The 11,439-nt window shown below is 44.3% G+C and overlaps 1 protein-coding gene across 1 annotated transcript in view; it reads right to left on the reverse strand.

Moving 5' to 3' along the window:
• Positions 1-1,585, reverse strand: part of LOC146203111 (uncharacterized) — a 17,536-nt gene extending 15,951 nt beyond the window's left edge. The window contains exon 1 of the mRNA XM_084602705.1: positions 1,511-1,585. Within this exon, the coding sequence (XP_084458831.1) occupies positions 1,511-1,585 (75 nt within the window). The remainder of the gene's footprint in view (positions 1-1,510) is intronic.
• Between the last annotated feature and the right edge of the window lie 9,854 nt (positions 1,586-11,439).

Raw genomic sequence — 11,439 nt, forward strand, 5'->3', positions numbered from 1 at the left:
AACTCTGAATACTTCTCTGCAAAGCACCAGTGCACTGGAGGCGAGCCGTACCAAAGGGAGAGAAGCGACGTGTTTCAACATGAGCTGAACGTCCAGACAGCACGGCGCGCCGTGGCCCTGACGGTGAACCCCTTCTCGCCCCGCGGCATATTTGAAGCGAGAGCGCAGCAAGCTCTTCCATTGGCCCTGCGAAACTGCTGCCGTCGGATTGGACCATTTTGAGCGTCAACGGTTCTCAGCGACGGAGTCTCAAGTGCTTCCATTCGAGACTCCGAGTGTGAGTTCGTCACGAGCGTCCATCGGGAGCAGTTCGCCTCCTGACAGTGCGGACGCGGCGGAATCTCCTCGGCCGTCGCTGCGCGAGAACAGTCGCGTATGGCTATGTTAGCTTTCGGCCCCAGAGCCGATCTTGTTGTGTAAATGCATGTAAATAGTGTATAAAGCATTTTCTTCATCTCACCAACGCCGACTCGGATTCATCGCTACCGACCAGGGAGCTGACAGCCCTCGTTCACGAAACGGGTGACGAGCGCTGCGTTACCAACTCCTTGGCACAACCCTGTTTACGGTGGGCTACTGTGTGATAACCCCACCGGCACAACATTGGTGGCAGCTGCGGGATCCGCTGGCACGACAGCATACATACGTGAGAAGAACGGACGCAAAGAATAAATCACTAAAGATATGTCTAGTGCTGCTTTTTGTTTTTGTATTCATTTAATAGTGTCTGTTAGCCTGCGCTATTTCAGATTTCCTGCGTAATTAAGATTAGCATCTAAAAACTTCGGATCAAGGCTGTGACAGTTTTTGTTATGCATTTCGCCTCCGATCACCATGTAGCAGTGACCTTGAGTGTAAGTAAACTGTGAACTACCCTTGAGCGCAGCATTTTTTGTCAGCAACCGTAGCTGCAAAGACCGTGCAGGTGCTTTGTAAGAAATCAAATATGTTTCCCGTGCGATTCCTTGCGCGCAATGCTTGAAGTAAAAAAATACCACGCGCACACTAAATGTGGAGTAATGTTCTCAATTTTAAGACGACCTGAGGCGACATCCGCAGCCAGTAGTAGCCTTTGTGGTACTCAGGATTTGTAGCTATTTTTGCTTTAAAGCCAAAATTACGCTGATTATCAAGCGCCACTGCTGAAAAACACTTTCATTCATAATCAATACCTACCAGTGGTGCTCCAACGGAAATTAGCCCTGTAGATCATCATTGCCACTTTCCAGCGCCATGATTATGCGCATTTTGCTTGTCTAGGCAGCAAGGTGGAATTGGGTGAAAAGGGGGACCACTGAATACAAGGTCTGCGTGCACCTTATAACAGCGTGAACGTACACTTCGTGTTCAAATGAGTACCATAAATAGGATAAGAGCCACAGATATTCTGGGCATTCCTCTGGTTCTCGGCGCACGCTTGCCGCTTTTCTTGTCGCGATTAGAGCCGCCTCAGTACAAGTCGCAGCTGCCGCTCCAAGCCCTCCGTAGTCGAATGTTTTGCATACCTGACCAGCCGTGGTGCCATGTGCGCTGCCAGCTCGTGTATGTGGCGCCATCTAGCGGCCAAGCTGAGAAGAACCGCCATGCTGGTATGTGCAGCCCAGCGTAAGCTTATAGTACCCTGCTAGACTTCATGTCGGAGTCTGGCGCCCTCAACCTCACCTCCTTCCCCTCTAGGCCTCAGGTCATCCTCATGAATAAAGGTTTATGAAGGAATTAATGTGCTGCCCCGTGCGCAGAACCGGCTAAAAATAGCTCACATCGGCATTTAGGAGCATTCTCATGCCAATTTTTGTTTTCTGAAAGTACCTGGCTGAAAGAAAAAAAAAAGCTTTTCAGCAGCAGCCAAGCCATTCTGTCAGAAATTACCAAAATTTACGCTCCTGATCAGGTCGGCCGAAGGCTACAAGCCTGATTGCGATTAGTGTGTAACTTTTATCTGGCACAGAGAGGAGGTGGTGCACCACTGGCCGCGAGGGCGATGAAGCAAGGCAGGACTACTTTCGATCTGCTTTTTATACTTCAATGATTTCTAAAGACGTGCTACCGTAGCAATTTGAGCAATGAAAGCAAGCGAATGCAGCCGTTTCATATCATGTTTAGGAGCAATGCTAATCGCGCTACATTTTTTTGGGTCAGCCGATCATATACTGTTTACTGCTTGAACGGCTATTGTGGTAGTTCTCACACCTCCACTGGGATTCTATTCATAAGGATTCATTTACTCTCTGCCCTAGGCTACTTTTGTTAGGGGACAAAGCTAGGGCGTTCAAGCGTCCACTACTATAGGCAATCGGATTACAGCATTGCCTACATGACTCAACCACCGGTTTGTCTGCATGTGCAGGGAGTGACGATGGCTGTTGTTGACGGCGGGAGCTGATATATTGCAATTCCTTTGAGTGGCCGCTAGCTGCGTTTGTCTGATGCAGCCGTCATGCTGACATCGAGATGATAGAGAAAATGCACAATTGATAATTATGGAATAGTGAACTTAAATTATGTTCCATAATGACATCAGGGAACGTTGCTTTAACCAACAATTATATAGCCCATTTGTCACGCAGGATTTACTTACTTCAAAAAATCGCTGATTTTTCATGGTCGTATCCCCATTTATTATCAACAAAAAAAAAAAAAAACTTACGAGATTGGCAATCAGTTTATTAGGCATCGTTGTCTTCAAATGGAGCATGTTATTTTATACTTTCATAAACCTCAGGTGACTGTATCGAAATAGTTTTTCTATCCCAGGCAGCATCTTGCAAATACTTGCCGTAGGAATGTCATTCGCTTGTTGCCCAAAGGCTGCCGTTGTTGCACTGGTATTCAGTTTTTCCTCTCCCTTCTCTACAAACACAGTGTCCGGAACTCGCAGGAAAGGCTGACAAAGCGAAGCATTTTCGGTTGCTGCTGGAAATTCAAACGCCGCTCGTCTTCGCTCGATTGCAAGAGGTGCAGTAACAGCGTACAATCACACGCGCGCATACCACCGCTGTTAATCTTTTTATCTTCTGTTAATAATCTGTTTTCGGTTGTTTTTGTCGTGCTTATTCGAACAAGAGGGTAAAGAAAAGATTTTGCAAACCGCGGCATCTCTTAGGAGCTAAACTGCGGCCGGTGGTAATGAAACGATCAGGGAAAGGAAGGTATTCTCATCGACAAGTACGTCCCCCTAGTGCGCATTCGGGGGGATGCCAGCAAGCCTTGGTTCTCTAATTCATTGCGCAAACTAGCCAGAAGAAAAAAACGTATTTTTCGATAAGCTAAGAAAGCAAATTCCCCCCAGAAGTGGTCTTCTTACTTCAAAGCACTACGTGAATACACGGGCCAATTGAAACGTTCCAAACGAAAGTTTTGTTCATCGAGACCTTCTAACTATTTTTCGCGACAAACCGCAAAAATTTTGGAGCTTATTAACCCTGAAACGCTGCCCGCCACACATGACATTGACCAATCCTGATGGCTCGCATGTGCCGGATAACCAGTGCGCTGAGATCATGAACGCGTATTTCGCTTCTGTGTTCACTCATGAGCTCACTTCCGACATTCCCTTCCAAACATGTTTTAATTTCTCTGAAATGCAGCCAGTCACAATCGCATCAGAAGGCATAGCGAAACTAATAGACAACCTTAAGATCTGCAGCATTCTAGGCCCCGACAATATTTCCCCTCAAATTCTAAAAGGCACCAAACTGATTTCCAGTTCGATTTTACAGATAATTTTCAATCAGTCTATCGCCACATCATCAATTCCAAGGGACTGAAAAAATAGCACCGTAATCCCTGTACACCAATCTGGCAGTCGTTCTGACCCCTCGAATTACCGCCCTATTTCTTTGAAGTGCATCTCCTGCAAACTGCTAGAGCATGTGCTGTACTCAACCATTGCATCACACCTTGATGTCAATTCTTTTTTCTTTCCGAAACAGCACGGTTTTCGTCGAGGTCTTTCATGCGAAACACAGCTATTCGAATTCCCAATAGACCTTCACCATAATAATGACTCCGGCTTTCAAACTGACGTCATTTATCTGGACTTTTCCAAAGCATTTGACTGCGTACCCCATCATCGCCTCATGGCAAAACTTTCGAGCCTCCGTCTTGACCCCCTGGTTTTATCGTGGATCTACTGTTTCCTTTCTAACCGTTCGCAACGCACTTTAATAGATAACCACCATTCCTCAGCCACAAACGTAATTTCGGGTGTTCCTCAAGGCTCTGTGCTCGGTCCTCTTCTTTTTTTGGTATTCGTTAATGACCTTCCTTGCAACATCTCATCATCAATTCGCCTTTTCGCAGGCGACTGCGTTCTGTATCGACGCGTATCATCGAACAACGACCAATACCTCCTCCAAAATGACCTCAACGAAATAACTAACTGGTGCACCCGGTGGCTGATGACACTAAACGTTTCAAAATGCAAGTTCATGACAGTATCATGTGAACGTAATAGCTTAAATTATCAGTATTCTTTAAGGTCAATCCCTCTAACACAAGTCTAGCCCTACCGGTACTTAGGAGTAACAATCACTAGCAAACTTTCATGGTCCGAGCACATCTTAAACATAGTAGCTGAAAGTTCGAAATCACTCAACCGACTGAGAAGGTTGCTAGCCGTGTCCCCTCCATTTATACGCAAACTTGCTTACGAAACTTTCATTCGCACTAAACTTCAATATGCCTCATCCATTTGGAATCCACACCAGACATACTTAATTGACGCTTTAGAATCACTACGGAGTCGCGCGGCCCGATTTATTACTTCATTTTGCGACATTAGGAGTAGTGTTTCTGGTATAAAATCATCGCTTGACATACCGCTACTGTCTTCTCGCCGTACAATTGCCAAACTCTGCCTTTTACACAAGCTATATTACTGTTTTCTTCATTTGCACTGCACGCTCCTACTCCCTCAAATAGAACATCGTGTCGCCTTTTTAACAGTCTGAGCCTACAGCGTCTACATGGTTCCACCAATGCATTTCATAAATCCTTCTTGCCATCCGCCATTGAACAGTGGAATGGTCTACTTGAGGCGATTGTAAATGAGAGTGACCCAATTAAATTCAAAACCCTGCTTTTATCTTATCTTCTTCCTTAGTCGCACTTCTGCGTACCGCCTCTGCACGAGTTGTATTTTTTTTTAAATATTGTTGAACATTTGTATGCAAAACTGTGTTCCTATTTTCCTCTTCTTCATACAGCGAGATGGCCTCAATGCATCTATGATTGTTCACTCTTTCGTTTTATAAGGCTCTTTTAACAATTACTTTTGCCTTCTTCACTGCTATATTCCAAACGTTCCTTCTATTTGTGATTTCGTTTATTTTGCTCCCCCCTTATGTAATGCCCCGCCTAGGGGTCCTTAAGGGAAAATAAATTATGATGATGATGAAAGAAAAGGGCTAAAAGAAGAAAGAACAATAATTGGGTGGGTAAAAAGCGTAAAAAGTATAAAAAAGGCTGTAAAGATAGCGCATCGCTCGCATCAGCTAACCAGACATTCAAGACATTCAAGACACATTGAGTGCGCAAAAGACTGCGCAACGCGAGCGCTTTCTCCGTAGAATTCCCTGGCGCCCCCGCTGCTTTCCCCGCGTCCCCACATAACAAGAGGAGGAGCAGCGCTGCGTTACCGCCTGATAACCTCGCGTTCCGGTTCGAGGTTATCAGGCGGTAAAGCCGTATGTGGATGCATAGAATGACCTACGCCGCTTCGGAGTTCGTGCTTTTAGTACATGAGCCGAACGCAGCGTACGGGGGCGCTGCTGAACAGTGGCCGGTAAAGCCCCTCAATGTGGCCGGAACAGGTGCTAGCGAGATATCTTGGAACGTGTAAGGGGTGATCAGAGAGTGTTGGTTGGAGCCTTTCCAGGGAGAACAATGAGGGCAGTGCTAAAAGAGAGTAAAAATAGGCTGTTGAAGAATTCCGCAGAGCGCAGTATGGTAATAGTAGCCGCGGGGCTAAACGATGTCCTAAATGGTGACGCTGCAGGAGTGGTGGAAAGTTTAGCTAAGGTAGTTGACGAGATCAGGGAGATAGCACAGCAGACGCAGATAGTTGTATGCACAGTACCAGAGGTGCTAGGATTGAACGGAAAGATGGAAAAGGACGTGGTGACAGTTAATCAGGACATAAGAAAGTTAAGCCTGGAGAAGCGTTTCGAAGTGGTTGAGGTAAACAGGGAGGTACATAAAGCAGGTTTTGGTAGGGCTTTTCAGCGAGATGGCATTCATTTTAACAGAAGGGTGGGAGCAGAGATCGGCTTGCGCCTGGCAGGCAGGGCTGTAGCTTTTTTAGGGGGTCCGCGAGGACTCCGTGCACAGAGGTAGTTAGAAGTGAAGCAGAAGAAAGTGTAATAATGGAGGCTGAGCCCCCAAAAATGGCTAAGAGTAGGTCGAGAAAGAAAAGTACAAAAAAGAAATTTAACACTAGGATCAGCTACATAAACATGCAAGGAGGTAGAAAAAGAGCGAAATGGCTAGAGATAGAACAGCAGTTGAAGGATGACAAAATAGGTGTTACGCTCTTTGCGAGACTCATATCAGGGATCTAGAAGATCCGCCGTTTATGGAAGGCTACGTCTGGGAAGGGTGCAACAGAACGAGAACGGAAAAAAAGGGTGGAGGGGTAGCCCTTACAGAAAAGCTTAATGAGTTTCTGATTAAATGGTAATTACATTCCTCATCATGCACATTAACATTTCTATACATTTTCTTGATGCATTTTTGATGAGTTTCACAAGAAAGTTGGCCACCGTGTTTCTGGTTGGTACCTAATGTGTGCATTTCTTGTGTGTTGTTCATGAGTGTTGACCAATGAGCACTTTTGGATAAAAAGTAAAAGCTAAAACGTAGCGAAGCACCTCAACTACATTAAAAAAAGCTAAAAAATAAAAAAAATAAAACTAAGCGAAAAAAAAAATTGCACCTCTGGCGCGATTCGAACCCGGTACCTCTTACTCCGTAGCTTTCTACGCTAACCACTCGGCCACTCGGGGAGCTGGTGATGTCGGTAACGTATTTGCTTCTTATGTCTGGACTGCATTCATAAGATTGGGACATAGTTTCGAAGCATGTTTCGAAGTGTACAGGCCATTGCGGCTGCTCTAACAATTACAACTTCTTGACCTTTAGAACTTGCATCTAATGTTCTAGATACCTATGCGCACTATTTTGTCCACTGCAGTCATTTTAACATGTCGAGTTTGGCATCGCTGGCAAATTTATCAGCGCTGGCTCTTCGGTGGTTGCTACCTTGGGCGTAATTTTCGCTGAACACGGAGCTGTAGCACGAACCTTTAAGGAAAAAACTGCGACCAAGCTTCAATGCCAGCAAGCGCAGCAGCGCCAACACTATTTTACTGGTAACTAAATCTTATTTGTATCTAAACATTTCGGGAAGCGTTGCGATGACTGAGGGCTCGGCTAATCTATACGCAGAGCAAGGAGCTCGAAAGCTTAAGAAACACGCAAAATATCATGCATTATAAAGAAGGCATTGCTTCTCGTGCCCTGGTCGCGCACATGCTCCCAGGACGGTCCAGTTCCGAGTCAACGCACGGCTCGGGTTACGTCCGCGCGTCGTCGTCGGCGCATGCCGGGGTACCCCTGCTGGTCTCCCCAAAACGGCCTGCTCGCAGGTGCAAGGAGGCATTGGAAATGGAGCGGCCTTGCCTCCGTTAGCTTGGAGGCGGTGTGGCAGTGCGTCGGTTCGCGTACACAACAATATCCTTGCCCGTAACACCCTCAAGCATATTGTCCAACCACAGCACCCATTCGCTTGGCAAGAAGTGATTTGCACTGGCACAAACACCCAAGACGCAGGGTGTAAGCGTGTTTTGAATGAAACAAATGTCCAAAAAGTTGTTTTTGTTTTTACAGTGCATGCTAAACAGAAGTGAAAATATAGTAAAGAATATACATTCGCTTAGTGATGTATAATTTCCCTCATTTGAGAAAGTCAGTGTATTTCCACATTAGCTCCTATACAAAAATACTGTTTTGTTTTCCAAGTACAAAACTTCTTGCGTAATCTCAAATGAAAGGCTGTTGCGGATCTCATGTTAAAACACATAAAAATTGTTTCTTAGGCATCATCCTAATTATGCTAATCAGAAATGAAAACATAGGGCTCTGAAAGTGTGCAGTTAACAAAGAAATAATATATATTCACTTAGTGATGTATACATTTCCTCATTTGAGAAAGTCAATGTATTTCCACATTAGATCCTACCCAAAAATACTGTTGCGTTTTCCAAGCACAAAACTTCATGTGTGATCTCAAAGGAAAGTCTGCTGCGGATATGATGTTAAAACACATCTAATCTTGAATCTCCTTTGAGTGGTTGATGACTCATCAAAAACACATTACGTGGGTAACAGAAATTCAATATCCGTTTTTGTAAGGGAGGTATGTTGATACACCAGGGAACAAATTGGCAAATAATTAAATCATCTTGTAAAGAACATATCTGGGTTTCAGGAACAATTCCGGCATAAGGACATGGCTAGGGGTAGCTTATTTAGGAACAGGACATCAATGCAGGCAAGAAAACAGGGATCTTGTTGAATGTCTCAGTGACGATATAAGCCAGTTTGGAAACGGGGCCAAAATTACTCTACTGGAGGACATGAACGGCCACATCGACGATCTGGATGGGTACACGGATTGTAACGGCAAGCTAATGCTAGATTTCTGTGAGCGACACGATCTAGTTATAGTAAATAGAGAAACAAAATGGGAAGGCCAAATCACGTGGGAATTCCGCAACAGGCAGACGACCATTGACTATTGTCTAATGTCGCAAAAATTTATAGCAAGGTCACAAAAATGTAAATAGACGAAGAAGGGGAGTGTAGTCTAGGAAGTGATCATAAACGTATTAGTCTGCAGATGGGGTCCTTGATGAAAAGAGAAATGGAACTTAGACAAAACGTAAACGCAAAATTAAACGACGATCAAATAGCGCAGATAGCAGCAGACATAGAGGAAGCAATAGAGGAAAGCCCCATGGAAGACTGGGATTATGAACAGGTAGAACTACTCATAAGGAGGAAAATTCAGGAGGTTAAAGTAGCAAACCGCTGGAATGGAAAGAGGAAGCCACGGAGCTGGTGGAATAAGGAAATCAGGGAAGCTATTGAACAACGACGGGCTGCTTCAAGGGAACACCGAATGGCAAAGAAAGCACAGGTATCTCAGGAGGAAAACGACCAAAAATGGGAATCATATGAGACAGTCCACCGATCGCTGGATGGCTGATATACACGATGCCTCTAGAGGCGGAGCAAGAAAATTCTGGAACCATATAAGCTGGCTAGGGAAGAAGAATCAAAGAAAGCAGGATCGGATTCAAGATAACGAGGGAAATTGGTTAAAGGGAGATAACGCAGTGAACTACATTACATCAGTTATAGCCGAGTCATTTAAGAGCGACGATAGGGTAATCTCCGCAAATCAGGAAGCAACACAAGGTAGCAGAATACAAAGCAGCTTAGAACTGACCAATCTAAACTGGAAAAAGGCAGAAAAAAATATTCCTAAAAACACATCTACAGGAATCGATGGAATTCCGATCAAGCTGATTAATGAACTCGGTCCAAAAAGTAAGGAAACGTTGTTAAAAGCTCTGGAAACAGTCATAACGAATAAGCAAATTCCGGGCAGCTGGCGACAGAGTAAAACGAATTTGATTTATAAAGGGAAAGGAGACAGGATGCACATAAAATACTACAGGCCGATTACCATAACATCTGTTATGTACAGGTTAGCCATGCAGGCGGTGAAATTAAAGGCGCAAGCATGGGTTGAAAGTAACAAGATACTCGGAGAACTTCAGAACGGCTTTAGAAATGGTAGGCGCTTAGATGATAGCCTGTTCATGCTTACCCAATGCATCGAAATATCTAGAGTGGAAAATAGACCTTTGTATTTGGCCTTCCTGGACATAAACGGGGCGTACGACAACGTAAGCAGGGAACTCCTGTGGAACATATTAAAAGAAGTAAAAGAAGAAGGCATCGGTTATGAGATAATAGAGTTCCTACAGGAAATATACCGGGATAACAAAGTAGAAATTACCTGGGAAGGGATAATAAGTACGGAGGATGTCAAAGTATGCAAAGGATTAAGACAAGGCTGTCCTCTATCACCGGTGCTGTTCATGCTTTATATGATAAACCTGGAACGGAGGATACAAGACAGTAACCTAGGTTTTAACCAGTCATATAGATTAGGTGGAAAGGCGGTAGAGCAGCGCCTCCCCGGTTTGATGTATGCAGACGATATTGTGCTGCTAGCTGAGAGTCTAAACTGAGTCTGAGCTGAGAGAGAAGAATTGCAAACTCTAGTTAAGTATTGCGGAGACGAAGGGGACGCTCTAGGCTTCAGTTTCAGCGCAGTTAAGTCGGGTCTGATGATTTGCAACGGCTCAACTGATCAGGGTCTTAAAATACAAGGCCTTGAAATACCTAGAGTAGCAGAATATAAATATCTGGGGGTATGGGTAAACGAAAGATTGGCATACATTGGAAAGCATGAGCAATCACTTAAGGCCAAAGGGCGAAGGAATGCCGGGATAATGAAGCATAAGGCATTGTGGGGATACAATAGGTATGAGGTTTTGAGGGGTATTTGGAAATTAATTATGGTGCCCGGACTTACTTTCGGAAATGCGGTTTTGTGCCTAAAATCAGAGGTACAGTCGACATTAGAAACAAATCAGAGATCCGTTGGACGATTAGCACTAGGTGCCCACGGCAAAACTACAAATGAGGCGGTACAGGGAGATATGGGCCGGGCATCTTTCGAAGTACGGGAAGCTCAGAGTAAAATATTATACGAGGAACGCCTGAGGAAATTGGGCAGTAACAGATGGCCAGCTGAAGTATTTAAATACCTGTACCTAAAAAGCATTGACTCACAATGGAGGAAAAGAACTAGGAAACTAACCAGTGCTAGTAACAGAGACGGATAAATAAAGAGCATTAAGCAACAGGTGAAAAAACACAGAAGGTAAAAATTGGATAAATTCGATGGAAAAGAAACAGAGTGTGGAATTCTACCGAAAGTGGAAAATGCAGATCAGGAAGGAAGATTTCTTTGATAACTCAAGAGGCACTGCCCTACTTTTTGAAGCTAGATCAGGGTGCCTTAGAACACGCAGCTACAAAAAGAAATTTAACAATGGAGATGACGCATGTGGTGTATGTGGAAACTCCAGTGAAACAATTGACCATATTATACTCGAATGTAATGGTATCCATCCGGAAGTTGGTGCACGACTGGAAGATTGGTGGCTTAAAAGAAGAGAAGTGACATAATGTTAGTAATCGAGGAACAAAATTTAATAAATAGAATCATGGTTAAGTTAACCATTCTAAATCAATAATTAAGATATAGGGAGAAAAATAAGCATGATAGCTACTGCTACC

This window comes from Amblyomma maculatum, chromosome 1, assembly GCF_055883805.1.
Source record: "Amblyomma maculatum isolate TAMU_Amacu chromosome 1, ASM5588380v1, whole genome shotgun sequence".
NCBI lineage: Eukaryota > Metazoa > Arthropoda > Arachnida > Ixodida > Ixodidae > Amblyomma > Amblyomma maculatum.